The sequence below is a fragment of the Artemia sp. Qi Xiang Cuo genome, chromosome 19 (assembly GCF_049724085.1).
Source record: "Artemia sp. Qi Xiang Cuo chromosome 19, ASM4972408v1, whole genome shotgun sequence".
In the NCBI taxonomy this organism is placed as follows: domain Eukaryota; kingdom Metazoa; phylum Arthropoda; class Branchiopoda; order Anostraca; family Artemiidae; genus Artemia; species Artemia sp. Qi Xiang Cuo.
Window position 1 is genome coordinate 53346206 of NC_142812.1, and position 19344 is coordinate 53365549.

A 19344-nucleotide genomic window follows, 5' to 3' on the forward strand; every position below is an offset into this window, starting at 1 on the left:
GCATAGCAATCTTTTTGCGTCATTCGAGTAAGTGGCATAACAATCTTTTTGCGTCATTCGAGTAAGTGGCATAGCAATCTTTTGCGTCATTTTTTGCCTTTAAAATTAGTAACCCTGCACATACACCCCAATAAGTGGTGCCAGCGGTAGCTAGCACTACGAACATTGGCGGCAGCGGCATAAGCACACATGCTAGAAAGCTTAGCAAAAGTTGCCGAAGGAATCAAAAAAAAAAAAAGAAGAGTTGTTACCCAGCTGTGACTGGAACTCTGCATAAGGCGAGAAATTCGGTGAAAGAAACCGTTAATCACAGAAAATTGAGGCATGGAGACAGGTATTAAAAGGGTCTCTCTTACCTACACAGATGACCTTCATGTGAATAATGGTGTTAGAAAAAATTCAAATTCTAAAGTAGCTCCGCAAAATGAGTGAACAAGAAAATTTGAATTTTGAACCATGGCTGCTTTAGAGCCATGTAGATGTAAAACAAGCCAGTGTACATGCTTGTTTACAAAGAATAATTAAAAATGCATGAATATATTTTTTTTGGTCGAGTGTCATTTTTATTGCTGGGGTCGACTCCCCTCGCACACGTTAGGTCCCCTAGTGGATAAATATCCGCGTTATTTGCGCTTATTAATTTTATGGGTTATTTGTAATGATGGCAAACATCAGACTTAACTTATTGCTTTTTTTATAAACAGATACCATTCAACACAATTAAGAAAGGTCGTCAAAAGTCTGCCCATTGTTCTTAAAAACTGCTTATTTGAAAATGTCAATTTTCTTTTTATGTTGTTCTATTTATTTAAGAGCGAGAGAGAATGAGCATATGTAGGTTTTATTTTTGTAGCTAGACTTAAGACATGCCTTAGTACTTCAGTTTAATTAAATCTATGTTCAATGTTTTGTTACAACAAGCATCCTTGATTGCTATACTTCGCGCACCTTAGACTAAATTAGTCTATGTTACTAAGGATTTGATTAAGTTTTAGATGTCTTATTTTTGTTAGTGTTATTTCTATGCCCTTTCAAAGGATAATAGAAAGGTTGGAACAGAAAATAACCAAAGGTAGGAAGCTCGTGGTCGACTGAGAACGACAAACGGTGTTGGACCACGTCTTGTGGGAAGCCTGGGGAGGAACTCAAGGCCCATGATTGTTTTCGTAATTTTTTGTTTTAACGATCGTAGGAAGGGATATTTTTCAGTCCTTCAAGTACAAGAAATTAGTATTTTTATGCCAATCAGGGCCAGTCAAAACAATACTTAAAGGTTGAATAGAAACTTCTGTGAGCTAGTTAAGTTTTCTTTTTTGGATCTTAATTCTTTTAAATATAAACAGTGATTTTAATTTATTATAGCTCCGATGCAAAAGAAAAAAAAAAGAAGAGAAAAGTGTTTTAATTTAATTAGTTTATACCTATGCCGTATACAATAAAAGTGAGAACACTGTAATCTAGTTCTGTGACAAAAAGGGTCTTTAATTTCATTGGTTTATCTATGAAATATCTTGTGCTCTAATTTTTGTTAAATATTTTCGAATGTCAGTCACTTTATATCTTACCTATGCTAACTCAGGTTCCCCTCATATTTTATATTAAAAATCGACCCATGTCCTAACCAAGATGGATATTATCAAAAAAAAAAACAAGAAATTATCAGTACAGAAGCGTCTAATTATATGAAATATTTTATCTTAGTGCAGATTATAATTATTTTAGGCCTACACATTGCTCATTCATGTGTCTCTTACTCGAGTAATATATGTACTAATAGCCAACTATTGGTAACTATAACCAAACAACCTATTGGTACGTTTATATATAGAATTTCACGGCGGATGTGAAATTATATCTCAAGAATAATATGTAAAATTTTAAAACCATTTAATCAGTTAAGATATATGGATTGAAACCCTGTGTATGTCCAATGGCGACTAAGTAAAACCCACAAGGAATTCCCTTTTAATGGAAGGTGTTTCTCGCTTAACGGATTCTAATAAGACTTTAATATCAATTTATTCATAGAGTTCTGAAGGATTTGCTCAAACAATAGCCTTCTAAAAAGATATTGATGTCAGTTCTTCATTATGCTTATATTCTTTGCCAAGCATTAGCTGGAATCTACGGAGGCAAGCTTGGAAATCCTGCATCTAATGACCTTATTCGAAAAGCGAATATGAGGCACCAATGTTGACTTGCAATTACGGAAAAATCCTGAGACTAAGAACCTCTGCATTTCAGTCGTTAAACCCGGAACCCCATGAGAACGTCTAAGCCAAGAAATAGGGAAGACATCAGAAAACTAGTGGGTATAGAGGTCTCCACTAGTCCTTGTTATGTCTTATTCCCTCATTGTAGTATCGTTTGCGTAAAACCGTGCGGTTATGACGCTGCACAGGCGTTTCTTATACAGCACGGACTTGCGTGAACAATGCAGTCATGAAAAAAATATTGTATAAACAGACCTCAAACTTAATAATGTAGGGTAAATTATGTTTATCTAATATCGATATTTTCGTTATCAAAACAAATTTGAAGACATTTCTGTTTTAGATTTTCATTGTGAGTGCTAATATTAATGTATTTATTTAATTCTGTCTCATAGCTAAGAAATTATAACCCAATTAATTCGTGAATTATTGTATGTGTATTTACTTCAAAGAACATGTGATTCTGCCGCGTTGTTTTTATTACAGGAAAGTAAATGGACACTTTGGTCATTGAGTATTACAATAAGCTGCCCAGTACAGATACGACCCAGTAGCATCTATTTTCATCATATCTCAACCAGCGAAGAGTACTCACCATAACTTCAGGCAATTTCCATCCCAGCTTCGTCTACGAAAACAACAGTTACCTTCGGCCGTCGTTTCTTCGACTATGAACCATATTATGTATCAGGTAACACTATATTTGAACCTCAGTATCAAGTGCTTTAACGAACTATATAATCAGATAAACGCTGAGAAACCCATCGGTCAGTACAAGATATAAATACGTAGATATCGCTGTTGATACTCACTATGGACCCCAGAATAATTTGACAGTATAGTGATGATATTTGAAGCTAAACGATATTATACGATATTTAAAGTTAAATGACACTTAAAGACATTTCAAGATATTTGAAGACGAAATCAAAGACAACTTGAAGTTTAATTCTGAGAACTCCATCGATCAGCACATGATAAACGATATTCGAAGTTAAAAGACACTTAAAGATTTTTGAAGATATTTGAAGCAGAAATTAAATACAATTTGAACTTTAACTCTGAGAACACCATCGAGCAGCACAAGATAAACGATATTTAACAATATTTGAAGTTAAATGATAATTGAAGATATTTGAAGCTGAAGTTAAAGACAGTATATTAAGAGAGTCACTATAGTATGACGACAAACCATTTCAAAAGGCACAAATAAAAAATTTTACGCGAAAATACATTCTCTAAGTGCCTCAAAAATCCTAAAAACGATATGCTGATAAGAAAAACACCAACACCTGTAGTGGGAAGAATCATTTCCCAGTTGACTATTAGAACGGTATCTAACGGTCATTTCCCAGTTGACTATTAGGGAAAACTTACCGTGTAAAGACAACTAGACTCAAACTGTTCCATAAAGAAGCCATAACGTGAGTGCTTCGAAATTTTTGCCACGACAAAAGGAGTGAAGGACAGTAATTTACAACAGAAGGGTGTAGTACACTAAGGACACGAAAGGTGATGAATAGATGCGAAGCTACATGTGTTACTTCCTAACAGCTTTGACAATGCAAAAATCTAAATAGTGAAAGTGTTTTAACGTCATCTGTGAATATGTTGAACCAAATATTGTACGTTATAAATCATTTATGTATGTACCACAAGTAGAATTAGGTTTAATAATATTATGTTATTCATTTAACTTTTTTTATATATTTTTTTTAAATAAATATAGAAATAAAAATCAAAAAAAAAGAGAACTACCTTAAATTTATAATATGAAAAAACATAGGGTAAAATTATAATTATAAATTTTTTTATATATAAGAAGAAAAAAAAAAAAAATCTTTTTAAACGTATATGAAATATACAAAAAAATAAAATTATTAAGGTAGTTTAATTTTAGATATTTATTTATAATAAAATAAGAAAAATAATTTAAAAATTTTAAAAATAATGATGGGCAGTAACTAATGACGGGGCGTCATTATTTGATGGGAAGGGTGATATGTACCATGAGTAAGATGCGATTTATTTAAAATACAAAAATAAATTTCCTTTCTAAAGGTAAGTCCGATTTCTTATAATTAAGCTAAATCTAGTCGCAAAAATTAAAAGTTCTTAATCAGCGAAGAGAGAAATTGCATTTCTAGCTTCAGTCAGACAACGGCGCTAGTCGTTCGAATTTCGCTAAGATAATTGTAGCAAAAAAAATGCAATGCATAACATTTATAAGGAAGTTTAAAAGGCAAAAAACCGTGTGAACTCCTGAATCATCTGAAATATCTTTAAGGGATTATTGGACGAGGATTCGCGTCCTTGGGGCCCGTGAGCCAATGGCAGGCAGTCCCTATAGCGCAGGACGAAAGAACTGCGTTTGGGAGTGGGGTAAATGTGTTTTTAATTTGAATGTTAAGTTGGACCTAAAAGAGCTCGTACCGCAGATAATCTCGGTCACCATTTATTGTCTTTGAAGTGACCCATTGCTGTACAACTAAGCATGTAAGTCTAATAAATCTATTGTCTTTTTATGAGTGTTCGTTTCTCTTGTATGTCTAAGTCTAGTCCGATAATAGGTAACTAGTTCGCCAGTCTCCAAGGTAAAGGCTCCCAAAGGAATCTGATCTCCAGATAGCTCAAGAAAGAAGAAGCCACATTGGTATGTCTACATATTCAATTTTCTCTCATTAATTGAGACCAGCGCTATAAGTGGCGCTATAGGAGAAATCTCTATCGCCACGAGCAAATCTTTTCTATTACTACAAATAATTCTTCAATGGTACAGTCCCATCAAAATTTTAAGATAGCCATTTTGCTCAGCATAGTTGAAAGATCCAATAACTATACCTTTGGGGGTAACATGGAGCTCCCCCACAGCCCCTGGGGAAAGGTCTGCTAGTTATGATATTTGCCAATTGTTTCCGTACAGTGTTTGTTATTGGGAAGTATACACACATTTTTTCGAAGGGGGTGGGATTTTCTGCTGTGTGTGGGTTTCCTTGGGGAGAATTTCCCGGGAAAGAAGTTTTCCAGGGTGAACTTTCCAGGGAAAATTTTACACGGGGGGGGGGGGGATTTGACTGAGTTCCTATACGAAATTCTTTTTATTTGTCTTATTTTCTTTTTACCAACTCAATTTTGCCTGTTGCGGGTGAATTGTCCAGGGGAAATTTTCAGCAAGTTTGGAATTGTCAGGAATTTTTCAGTGGTGGAGGGATTTTTCGCGGGATGAATTCTCCATGGGAGAATTTTCTGCAGGTGAAAGTCTCCATATAGTAATTTTCCGCGGAAGCAGCTTCCCACTAGGGGGGGGGGGTTCCGGGATAAATTTTCCACAGAAGAGGGGATTTCTGGAGTGATTGGAAGTCTTTTTCAAATTAAAGCATGCGGAAATCGAATGAGAGTTTTTCAGGTGGAATCGTTCGCTAGAAATTTTACGGGGGGGGGGGGGATTTCAGTGAGGATGAAATTTTGGGGATTCGTCATGGAGGGGAGCCAGATTTACTGGCATTATTTGAAAAACGATTAGAAATTAAGTAAAAAAAAGTTTTTTCAACTGAAAGCAAGGAGCAGCATTAAAACACAAAAAGGACAGAAATTATTCTGTATATGAGGGGTTTGCCCCCATCCTGGATACCTTGCTCTTTGTGCTAAAGTTTGACGGTTTGAAAAGGGCTAGAAAACCTTAGCATGAAGAGCAAGGTATTGAGGAGGGGGGGTAACCCCACATATACGGAATAATTTCTTTTCGTTTTGAGTTTTAATTTTGCTCCCTGGTTCCAGTTGAAAAAACTTGTTTTTTTTAAATTATTTTCCCCAAGGAATGGAAAATAGCTAATATTGCCTTCATTAATGTAAAGACTAAAAAGAAAAATTGTTTTATTTCCTCCTATAGACCTATTAGCTTGTCATCTAATATTTAAAACAAAATGGAAAGATTAATTTCGAACAAAAGTGAGCACTTGATATGCGCTTAATAATTGAATGTCTGATACGCAATTCGTCTTCGTAAAGGATAAATCACCAATGTTTCTTTTTCATAGGCAGCGCAATAGCGCCGCCAAGTAAAGAACGATTTTGGCACAATGTATTATTTATATATTTTTTTTCCATACCCGGGCACTTCGTATCGAAGGAGTTGTCGTACAAACTTTGAAAATGACTCATTCGATTGGAAATTGGAGTGGCTAGTTCCCTTTTTAATAGTCGAAAGTGATTGGAGGGCAACTAGCCCCCCCGCCCCCCCCCCCACGCCCATCATTCCCCCAAACACATCCAATCAAAATTTTGAGATAGCCATTTTGTTTAGAGTAGTTGATTTCCCGATAGAAAATTTTTTTTTGAGAAGGACACTCCCCCACAAACCTTAGGGCAAGGGTTTTAAGTTATGCCCTGAGGGTATATAAGAACAATGTTGGCGAATTGTATTATTTTTTTTTTCTTTAGAACTGGGCACTTCGTATCGAAGAAGTTGTCGTAGAAACTTCGAAAAGGGAACTTCGAATCTTCAATTGGAAATTGAAGTGGCTTGGGCCATTTTCAATAGTCGAAAGTAATCGGAAGGCAACTAACACCCCTTTCACGCCCACTATTTCCCGAAACATATCCAATCAAAATTTTGAGATAGCCATTTTGTTCAGCGTAGTGAGATTTCAAGATAGAAATTACGTTTTTGAGGAGGACACTCCCCCACAGCCTTCAAAGCAAGGGTTGTAAGTTAGACAATGGGGGCATATAAGTTTTTTATAGAAGGCGTTGTCGTAGAAACTTCAAAAAAGGCTTATTCGATTGGAAATTCAAAGGGCTAGTGCGCTTTCTAATAGTTGATAGTCATTGGAGGGTAACTAACCCCCCTCTCACACCCACCTTTTCCCCAAACACATCCAATCAAAATTTTGAGATAGACATTTTATTCAACGTAGTTTAAGTTCTGGAAATTAGGTCTTTGAGGATGACAACCCCCCAACAGCCCTCAGTGCAAGGGTTGTAAGTTATTCCCTGGGGGGATATAAGGTTTTTATAGAACGCGTTGTCGTAGAAACTTAAAAAAGAGCTCATTCGATTGGAAATTGAAGTGTCTTGTGCCCTTTTTAATACTCGAAAGTGATTGGAAGGCAACTAACACCCCTTTCACGCCCACTATTTCCCGAAACACATCCAATCAAAAATTTGAGATAGCCATTTTGTTCAGCGTAGGGAGATTTCCAGATAGAAATTATATTTTTGAGGAGGACACTCCCCCACAGCCTTCAATGCAAGGGTTGTAAGTTATGCCCTGGGGGCATTTAAGGTTTCTATAGAAGGCGTTGTCGTAAAAACTTCAAAAAAGGCTCATTCGATTGGAAATTCAAAGGTCTAATGCCCTTTTTAATATTCGAAATTGATTGGAGGGTAACTAACCCCCCTCTCTCGCCCACCTTTTCCCCAAACACATCCAATCAAAATTTTGAAATAGCCATTTTATTCAACATAGTTTAAGTTCTGGAAATTAGGTCTTTGTGGATGACAACCTCCCAACAGCCCTCAGTGCAGGGGTTGTAGGTTATGCCCTGGGGGCATATAAGGTTTTTAAAGAACTTGTTGTCGTAGAAACTTCAAAAAGCGCTCATTCAAATGGAAATTGAAAAGGATAGCGCCCTTTTTAATAGTCGAAAGTGATTGGAAGGCAACTAACACCCCTTCAACCCCCACCATTTCCCCAAACCCATCCAATCAAAATTTTGAGATGCCCATTTTGCTCCACGCAGTTTGAAGTACAGGTAATTATACCATACAGCTGGACACTCCCCCCACAGTCTTTACGACTAGGTTTATAGACTTTGCCTGCGCGGCGTTTAAGTTTTTATTGAAATTCGTTTCGCACTAATTTCAAAAAGGGCTTTTTGGACTGTAAATTCAAAGGGGCAGGGCTTCTTTTAATAATTAAATGTGAGTCGGCATTACCTAACCCCCCTCTCACGCCCACGATTTCCCCAAACACATCCAATGAAAATTTTTAGATAGCTATTTTGTTCAGCGTAGTTGATTTCCAGATAGAAATTATGTTTTTGAGGAGGGAACTCCCCAACACCCCTCAGGGCAAAGGTTGTAAGTTATGCCCTGGGGGGATATAAGGTTTTTATAGAACGCGTTGTCGTAGAAACTTTAAAAAGGGCTCAGTCGATTGGAAATTGAAATGGCTAGTGCCCTTTTTGATAGTCGAAAGTGATTGGAAGGCAAGTAACACCCCTTCCACGCCCACCATTTCCCCAAACACATCCAATCAAAATTTTCAGATAGCCATTTTGTTCCACGTAGTTTAAAGTTCAGGAAATTATACCTTTGAGCAGGACACCCCCGCAGTCTTCAGAGCAAGGGTTTTAAGTTATGCCCTGGGGGGATATAAGCTTTTATTGAAATCTTTGTCGTAGAAACTTGAAAAAGAGATCCTTCGATAGGAAATTCAAAGGGCTAGTGCCCTTTTTAATAGTCGAAAGTGATTTGAGGGCAACTAACCCCACTCTCACGTTTAATTTTTCCCCAAACACATCCAATCAAAATTTTTAGATAGGCATTTTATTCAACGTAGTTTAAAGTTTTGGAAATTAGGTGTTTATGGATGACAACCCTCCCCCCACAACCCTCAGGGCAAGGGTTGTAAGTTATGCCCTGGGGACATGTAAGGTTTGAAAGTGATGTTGTAAAAACATCAAAAAGGGCTCATTCAATTGGAAATTAAAGGCGATAGTGCCCTTTTAATAGTCAAAAGTAATTGAAAGGCAACTAACCCCCCTCTGACGCCCACCATTTCCTCAAACACATCCAATCAAAATTTTGAGATATCTATTTTGATCAACTTAGTCGAAAGTTCTGAAAATAAGATCTTTTATGATGATAACCCCCTCAGAGCCCTCAGTGCAAGGGTTGTAAGTTATGCCGTGGGGGCATATAAGGTTTATATAGAAAGTTGTAGAAATTTCAAAAAGGGCTCAGTTGTTTGGAAATTGAAATTGCTCTTTTTAATTGTCGAAAGATAGTTGAGAGTAATTGACCTTCCTCCCACGCCCACCATTTCCCCAAACACATTCAATCAAAGTTTAGAGATAGTGATTTTGTTTAACGTTGTTGAAAGTTATGGAAATTATGTATTTAAGGATGACAAACCCCCCAGAGCCCCCAGGGCATAGGCTTTAAGTTATGCCCTGGGGGTATATAAGGCTTTTATAGTTAGAGTTGTCGTAAAACTTCAAAAGGGGCTCATTCAATTGGGAATTGAGAGGGCTAGTGCCCTTTTTAACAGGCGAAAGAGATTGCAAACCACCCTCTCACGCGCACCATTCCCCTAAACACATCCAATGAAATTTTTCAGATAGTCATTGTGTTCAACGTAGTAGAAAGTTCTGAAATTAGGTCTTTGACGGTGAGAACCCCTTCCCCCCTAGCCCTCAGGGCAAGGGTTGTTAGTTATGCCCTGGGGGCATATACTGTTTTTATTGAAAGTGTTGTCGCAGAAACTTCAAATGGGCTTATTTGATTGGAAATTGAAAGGGCTAGTGCCTTTTTTAATAGTTGAAAGTGATGGGAGAGCCACCATTTTTCCAAACACATCCAATCAAAATTTTGAGATAGGCATTTTGTTTCACGTAGTTGAAATTTCTGGAAATTGTGTCTTAGAAGATGAGAACCACCCTCACAGCCCTTAGGGTAAGGGTTGTAATTTATGCCCTGGGGGCATATAAGGTTTTTATAGAAAGCATTGTCGGATAAATTCAAAATGGCTCATTCGATTGGAAATCGAAAGGCCTAGGGCTCTTTTTAATATTCGAAATTGTTTGGAAGGCTTGAAATTTTTATAGTAAATATCGATGTGGGTATAATTTTTTTTTTTTGTTTTTTTTTTTTTTTTTTTGCTGTTGTTGTTTAGACCAGGGCACTTCGTATCGAAGGAGTTGTCGTAGGAACTTTGAAAAGGGCTCATTTGATTGAAAATAGAAAAGGCTGATGCCCTTTTTAATAGTCAAAAGTGATTGGAGGGGAACTAATCCCACTCCCACCCCCACTCTCCCGTTTGCCTTTATTTTTAAACACTAAATGTTGCCTTAAGATTAAATCAAATGGCACTGTGATAGTGTTAATTCCCAATAAGGCATCTCATTAGTATCCCAAGAACGACTGAGGATATTATGTTCAAACTTTCGGGGCTACTTCTGCTCTTAAAATTTAACCAAATCAAATAGCGCAAGTGAATCCAAGCTATCAAAGAAAGTAAACAGATTTGTTTGCGAATGGTATCAATTTTTCCATTTTAGGTCAACTAGAGGTGGTATGAAACGAAATTAAACACAACCATTTGTGTCCAGATTTTTAAAAGGATGTATGTTGTTAAAAATTGCTGAAAATTTTTCTCCAGCACACAAATAAATGCAGACCAAACTATAAAGTCTTAAAAAAACGAAAAGATTTAAAGTATTACTTTCTTTTTCCCTGAAAAGACTATGTCAATTTAAAACGAACAGAAATAAATTTAAAAAACTTTTTCCACAAAGTTAGTTTTTCAAAGAAAAGTAAAGAACTCCATTAAACAAAAAATGAGCAAAAATAAAATCAAATAATCTACCAAGTGTGAAACTACTGCAAATCATCATCGATAAATGAATGAAACCCAAAACGAACAGAAATTACAATAAATAACGGAGTCAAACTCAAAACGAGCAGAAATTAACATAAGTGGGGCTCAAAACCCCTTTGCCTTCCCAAGGCCAGAACATAATTTGCACTTTACTGAAAAAAAAATACAAATGAATGTGCATTGTTGTTTTAATTTACATATACTGATATTTAGTAATCAATATATTAATATTATTTGATTTATTAAGGTGATAAAAGTAAGAACATTTATATTTTTTCAGTAAAGTGCAAAATATGTTCTGGCCTTTGGAAAGGCATAGGGGTTTTGAATGTCAAAATTTTTAACTAATTTATAAAACTTCGAATTTTTTTTTACCATTTTGAAGCAGAATCTAAGCGACAAAGCCTGGAGTAGAAGTATACGCATTCTCCCGATCGTAAGAAATTCAAGACCAAGCCTTCAGACAAAAGCAGCCGAAGCTGAGGTGGTTGCCAGCAAAGGCGACAGTAGAACGTTCGGATGATGAACTTGTATTGTAATTAAAATATTATCAGTATCAAAGATTATTAGTAAAAGATATGAAAGCTCGTATTTCCCAGTGATAAAAATTTTTTTAGCCAGACTAGCGCTCGTAGCAGATGTATATATTTGACATTTCTTTAATATTGCCATACAATGTTTTATCGCTAACTGTAGTAAATTTTCTATAAAATATATTTTGCAGTAAAAAGTCAAAATCTGTCTATTATTATTTAACAATGCGTAGAGATTCTATATAACAGAATTATTGCTTCAAGAGGCTTGTTTATACTTATTTTAGCAATGCTAAGCATTATGTGAAATGGTTAAATCTGATACGTGGCAACTGCACAATCATACCGTAATTTCCATAACTCACAGTCTCCACATTTCTTGATTTTGTGGTCATATTTCGTATGCGACAAATACAGGGATCGTGCGGAATCACTTTTTCACTTTTTTGTAACCTTTCATCACTTTCGCTATGTCACTTGGTGTCACTTTTGTTTGGCAAAAATCCACTTTTGTTACTTTTTACAGCCACTTTGACGCTTCCTTGGGATATGATTTGACTACAGCGTTGCCATCAACATATGTTGATTACTTAGTGAAGTCCTTTTTGTAGTTTTTATTTCATTTTGGTGTGTCTTAAAGCATTTTGTGGCAAGTTTTAGCACAAATTATATAGATGGACGATTTTTAAAAACCTCTTGACTTAAAAAGTTTTTAACTGTCTTAAAATGTGACTCCTTTGACTCTCGAGTCCTTTCTGCATTTTTGATTTCGTTTTGGCCTGTCTTACAGTATTTGTCGGCAAGTTTCAGCACAGGATAACAGATGGAATATTTTTCAAAACCTCCTGACCTAAAAAATTCCAGTTTTTTCACTTGTTTAGAATTTGACTCCCTTGACTCTCGAGTCCTTTCTGTTATTGTCTATTTTATTTTGGTCTGTCTTACAGCATGTGTCGGCAAGTTTTAGCTCAAATTAAAAGATGGATTATTTTTTAAAAACTAGTGACTTAAAAAGTCTCAGTTTTTTTTTTTTTTTTTTAATGGCTTAAAATGTAATTCCCGTGACTCTTAAGTTCTTTTTGTATTTTCTAATTTATTTTTACTTTTCTTGCAGCATTTGCAGGCAAGTTTTGGCACAGATTAATTGTTGGACCATTTTTTAAAACCTCGCGACTAAAAAAGTCTATTTTTTTAACTGGCTTAAAATGTGACTCCAGAATACTTAGTTATTCTGGAACATACAGAAAATCATTGAGGAATTAAAGAATACAAATCCTGTTAATCTTGATCCACCGCCATAAAAGGAATTATAGGTCTTTCCGCTAAATTCTTGTCATTTACTTTTATACATTAAATTTAATCTTACCTTAGGCCTTACCTTAGACGATGGGGGGGGGGGGGGGTTCAAGCTTGACTTTCAGTCCTTTCTGTATTTTCTAATGCGCGTATTTTACAGCATTTGTCGGCAAAATTCAGCACAGATGAACAGATAGACTATTTTTTAAAACCTCGTGACCATGTTGTTTTTCTATTTACAAATAAAAAGAAATGAAAATATAGAAAAACGGGTATAATAGTTCAAATTATCTGCGGAAAATAACAAAATAGTCTTTTATTTTCATTAATATTAATAGAAATCTGAATATTTTGGCTTCCGGGAAGCCTTTATCAACGAAAAAAAAACACTAAGTTAAACCAAACATATAAAGAAAAGGATAAAAATCGGAAAAAAACATATAAAGAAAGGATAAAAAGGAAAAAAATCGTTTATCATTTTTGTTTTGTGTTTTCCTTTTCTTTATATGTTTTCTTTAATTTGATTTAGATTTTTTTTTTTTCGTTGATAAAGGCTTCCGGATTTGAAGCCAAAATACTCAGACTTTTGCTAGTATTGTTGAAAAAAAGGCTTTTTGTTATTTTCCATAGTCTTATTTGCAATATTATACGTTTTTCTGTAATTTCATTTCGTTTTATTTATGCTCCAGAAATTCCATTTCCTTATCAGCCTCGATTTGTCTTTCAATGTATACAATTAGTTACCCTAATTACACAACCATTTCAAGCATTTTAAGTTATGATTGCCACTGCTTAATCGTTTATGAGGTCTGTGAAGCCATCAGATATCTTTTTATGATTTCTGGTTATGTAAGATTCTGAAGCATGGGTGCTCTGAGAAACGGAGGACGATTAGCCAGATGTTTTCCAGGGAAATTGCCTATGGATTGTTTCAAAAGTAAGCAATCTATGGGTCAAGCCATCACTTACTTTGTCAGCCTCGAAAAGTATGGTTCAATCCTGCTTTCTGGGGCTATAATGAGAGAAAGGTTGGCCAAAAAAGTAAAAATTCTTTTTACTTTTTAAAGTAAGCAATCTATGGGTCACTACAAAAATATAAATTTTTCTACTGCATTTATTTGGAAAAGAATTGGTATGACTGTGGGGCTGATAGTTATTACTGAACAATGTAGATATAATTTTTGAAGAAGGTGAAGTACCTATTAATTTTAGAAAAACTTGAACTAAACACCTTTAGCCAGATTAGCCAAGATGTTTTCCAGGGAAATTGTTTTGGATACCTGACTGACTGATCGTATCTCTAACAGTACGCTGTACGAAAAGTATGGTTTAATCCTGCTTTCTGGGACTATAATAAGAAAAAGGTTGAGACGGCTAGGGCATGTTCTGCGGACGAAGGATGACAGATTCCCTAAGATTGTCCTTTTTGGCCAACCGTCTAGAGCCAAATGAAAAGCAGGTCATCACCTGTTTGGGATGGATGGATTTCGTAGGGAAAGATTTAAGGGAAATTAGAACTTCCTGGGAGGGTGTAAAGAGGAAGGCGTTCAATAGATTAGGATGGAGGATGACCCTGCGTAGTTGTGTTGGCTTCTGGCGGCTTGGTGCTGCAGTGAGTATTTAGTAGTAGTATTAGTACATAATAAATAATGATTAAATTTTAACTAATCTGGAATTAATTAATTGAAACTAATATGTCACTTTCATGAAGTATATTCTCTAAAGTATTGCCCTGCAATATTGGCTCAATATGCTTTGTAAAGTCTTATAATAAGTGCCAATAAACTGGATACCACTGTAAATTCTTATTTTATAATACGCAGATAGCTTAAATAGGGATATATTCATGCCCTTTTTTGTGAAGGGGGCGGGGGGGGGGCTCGTAAATTTGTAAAAGAAATACAGAAAGTATACGAAATGTACAGGAATGACATTGTAAGACATTAGATTATAGAAATCCTAAACATTTTCAGATGTTTTTAGGGGGAGGGGGCCTTGTTTCCAGCCTTTCCTCTTTCTGTTTCCTCTTTCCTCTACCTTGCCTGTTTTTAACAGTTATTCCTCGTTAACCCTTGCTATTTATTTTTTTTTGTGTCGCGTGATAGTCTCTTTATTTTTTCTTATTTATTTTTCTGTTTTATTTTCGTTGTTTTATTTTATTTCTTTTATTATTTAATTTTATTGTAATAATTCAAGAAAATTTTAATTGTCTATTCTATTTCATTTTTTCTTTTTGTTTTCTTATTTCTCTTTATTGTTCATTTTTCTCCTGATTTTTCATAGCTGTGCCGCGTGATAAAGTCTCAGAAGAGAGTCCAATTGATTTAGACTACCACCCAATCAGCCAATGGAACTTGCTAAGAAGTTCTTCATGGTCTGACCTCCCTCTTCCTTTGTCGAGTACTTGCCTCCTTATTTTAAGCCCAGTGAAAAGACCCGGCGACCCAAACAACCTTCTGGTGTCAACCTGGGACAAGGGTGATGAAGATATGGATTCAACCCTGACTGAAAGCTGGCTATCCCAGGTATATTTAAGTTATTATGAGAACTTGCATCCTCTCGGGAGACAGACAAAAAAAGGAAAAAAATGAATATAGCGTATATTCTTTTATCTTTTGCAAGAATAAAAGAAAAAAATTTAAAATTTTCAAAAACGTTAAAATGTTAAATTGTAAAAATAAATAAATGAAAGTAATTAATAAAAGTAAACCAATTTATATAACTGCCAAATGTCAGTAACTCCCAGCAAATCACTAATCTTCAGCTCTGAAAACAAGTGCGTGATGTCATATACTGGGTGAAAAGTCCCCTGTCCCAGTGAAAAGACCCGGCAACCCGAACAACCTCCTGGTGTCAACCTGGGACAAGGGCGATGAAGATATGGATTCAACCCTGACTGAAAGCTCGCTATCTCAGGTATATTTAAATTAATATGAGAACTAGCATCCTCTCAGAAGATAGACAAAAAAAGGAAAAAATGAATATACCATATATTCTTTTGTAAGAATAAGAGAAAAATTGTTAAATTGTAAAAATAAATAAATGAAAGTAATTAGCAAAAGTAAACCAATTTATATAACTGGTAAATGTCAGTAACTCCCAGCCAATCACTAATCCTCAGCTCTGAAAACAAGTGCGTGATGTAATACCCCCGGTGCATCATTATACAGTCTCTCATCCATCCATCCATCCAGTAGATTTAACCAAAACGGTGACGAATTTCATGTGTAGTTTTGATGAGTCGTTCGCCTCAGTGCTGGGGGGGATCGACCTAAAGGTTTCAGGTTTTATAGTTTAATAATCTTTAGAGTGGGGATTTGGGATTTTGTGTTGGGGGAGGTTATATTTTTTTGTAGTCTGCACAAAGGAGTATATTATGCGTTTCTATGCCTGTCATCTAACAGGCTCTGCTAGTTTATAGGAGTATGGAAGAATAACGGGTTTTCGAAACGGCTAAATATGCAAATGAACATGTTAGTGGGCTCAAAGAGTATGAGTAACTTATAAGAGTGGAAACTGGCGCTAATGTCAGCAAAAAAACATCAACGCCATTTTACGTTTGGCGACACTTTTTTAAAGTTGTGTTATTGTTTTCTGTCAGGAACTGAGATCAGATGCTTATCACTACACTAATTTTACCAACTACACATATTAAATTTAATATTAGTATTATCACATTGAAAAAAATGCCAAGTGTCGCCAAATGCTAGATGGTGTTTAGGTTTTTTTGTCGACACTTGTGCCAGTTCCTACTCTCAGATTTGGCTGGCGAAATAATCAGTTATTAAAACAATATGAAAGTATTAGATAATATTATAATAATATTTTATAACCTGGAAGAATTATAATTCTCTACCAATTTAAGACGATTTTGGAATTTGTTGATTGATTTTGGTTTTTTCGGAAGATTAAATAAAAAAAACAAGTTTTTTTTTAACTGAAAGTAAGGAGAGACATTAAAACTTAAAACGTACAGAAATTATTCCGTATATGAAAGGGGCTGTCCCCTCCTCAACGCCTCGCTCTTTACGCTAATTTTTTTATTGTTTAAAAAAATAGAGTTGTGAGGAAGAGTCAAACTTTAGAGTAAAGAGCGAGGCGTTGAGGAGGGAGCAGCCCCTTTCATATACGGAATAATTTCTGTTCGTTTTAAGTATTAATGTCGCTCCTTATTTACAGTTTAAAAAACTTGTTTTTTTATTTAATTTCTGAACTTTTTTTTACTTAGTACAGGTTTTGATTTTGGCTCACCGTACATGAATAATTAAAACGAAATTTGCAGATTATTTTTACCTTTCTTGGCTAAATGGTTTTATCAAAATTTTGATCAGACGATTATGAAAAAAGGGAGCGGAGGAGAGGGTCTAATTGCCCTCCAATTTTTTGGTTACTTAAAAAGGGCACTAGAACTTTTAATTTTATTTACAAACGTTTTTATTTGTAATAAATATACGTAACTTACGTATTAACTTAAGTAACGAACTTCAATATTCTTATATTTGTATTACGTATATTAGGGGGTTTGCCCCCTATTCAATACCTCGCTCTTTACTCGCTCTTTAAGGCAAATTTTCTCCGGCTCGTAACTTTTGATGGGTAGGACTAAATTTAATGAAACTTATTTATTTAAAACACAGTATAAAGATATTGCAGTAAGTGTACTGCAGAGAAACTTACTTACTTCTGGCTCTTCATTCTCGGTGCGAACAAAAAGCTCCTCCTTCTTATTCTTGCAATAGCGCGTACAATCAGCTCCTCTCATTTGATCTGCCATCAGAGGGCCAATTACCCTGGAACACGTATTTTGGCAGAAACTTTCTCAAAATGCCTTTGAAACCAACTGAGACTCCAAAACCTATTTTAATTCCTAAAAACATCTAGTAATAACATTGCACTACTAATTACCAATTTTCATATATGTATTGGAATAAATTAATTTAAAATTAGTTTCATTAAAATTTAGTGTTATAACGCTGAAGCCAAGTTTCGCGTTCAAGAGAAATCTGACTTGTCTACCCGTGAAAAGATCTAATGTCGCTTATGTTTATACGTTCTCTGGAGCACTCGCACCTCGGTCCGGGTTTTTATAATGGGTGAGATAGGGAAAGATCATATTGCCTATAATATATATACTGTGATTTAAAATTAGCATAAAAATCCGATTCTTTTGAGGTATCTATTGGTTACCACGAACTTTTTAAAAATAAATAGTCCAGCCGATAGAATTTTATCAGCTTGAAAATCCTTTGGCCGTTGGTCTTGCTGAAGATAAGTAAGTGGGATAAAATAATTTCAATTGTAGGATGATTTTGCTCGCAGGAAAAATGTTGCTGCGTCAATTAGGATAAAACTGAATGTTGTGTTGCTACGCAACAAAAGCCAAACAGAATTGTATTTGTACTTGCTGTGGGACCAGATGCAGACGCCTCACGTTCTGTCTAGAAGACTCCGTAAAGCTGACTCGCATTTGTCGTGATCTTGTGCCAGCTCTTCAGGAAACTGGAGCCAGTACCTGTCGCCTTCTGCCAAACCTTCGAAATCAGTCAACGGGGTAGAGATCGTTTTTTATGGTTGTCCACCAATGTTTCAGTCGAGTGCTACGTCGCTTGCGCCAATCTAGCAAAGGAGCAGCGAGAAACACTTGCTTAATAATGTGGCTATTGAGTCTTCTCAGGACATGGCTAAGTCAGCGCAGTCTTCTCTGTTAGACTATCGGATTGGTTGGCTCGATATTACAGCAGCAGTGGCGTATATCAACATTTGAGATTCTGTCAGAGTATCAAATCCTCAGGATCTTTCGCAGACAGCACCTTCAATGGCCGAGTCTCAATTGCATAGAAGAGAACAGGCCTAACAGAGTTGCCACTAAGGCCATTTGAAAGAGCAAAAAAAAATGCGCAAATGGTAGAACATCTCCAAGAGTTTGATAACTTTACTTCTAGACCTTATAAGTCAAACACTTGATTTCAGTTCAAGTAAGTATAACGTTACTAGCTAGAATATATTCAGAAAGAGTTTACTCTTAGACAGGAGCAGGTTGTTTCTGGAGGGGGCAAAGAAGGTGTAGGGTCTTTACAAAAAATATCTTGCGGAATAGGATAGTATCGCGAAGAATGAAGGACTTTTTGATTAAATTAAACTTCGCATTTTTATGCTTTTCTTGATTTTTTTTTGGGGGGGAGGGGGGGGCTGTTGTCATAATTGGAAAGGTTGAAGTAGCTCTAAAAGCTTTCATATATTTTATTAATGTTTATTATTAAGAGTAATATTATATTGTTATAATTATCATTATAATTTTTGCTTCGTTATAGTATATTTTTATTTTAAATAAAAAAGTATCATTTACATGTTTGACATTCATGTCATGTCATGATGACATGATCATGTTTCATTGACATGAAACATGATTGAAAAGTAAATTCCCCAGGCAATTTCGTTAATCTTTCCCAAAAGTAATCTTTCGTTAATCAATTTCGTTAATCGTTAATCGTTAATCGCAATTTCGTATTTTTTGCAAATGGACATCCTACCTTGAAAGCGGCTGTGGAAAATGGAAAGCGGCCGTTTGTTGACAACCCTAGAAAAATCGCCAATTTCCGGTCGATTTTTATAATTCTTTCCCAACTGATACTTCTCTCACTCCTTTTCTTTTAAAACTATATTACGGAATCTTAAGTTTCTAACTCTTACCTCTTGATTT

General features: G+C 35.5%; 1 protein-coding gene across 4 annotated transcripts in view; it reads left to right on the top strand.

The window, feature by feature from the left end:
- rudhira (breast carcinoma-amplified sequence 3 protein rudhira) overlaps nt 1-19344 on the top strand; it is a 120143-nt gene that overhangs the window by 47204 nt on the left and 53595 nt on the right. For all 4 annotated transcript variants that reach the window (XM_089105435.1, XM_089105432.1, XM_089105434.1 and 1 more), the window contains one exon: nt 14928-15169. In XM_089105435.1, the coding sequence (XP_088961561.1) occupies nt 14928-15169 (242 nt within the window). The remainder of the gene's footprint in view (nt 1-14927; nt 15170-19344) is intronic.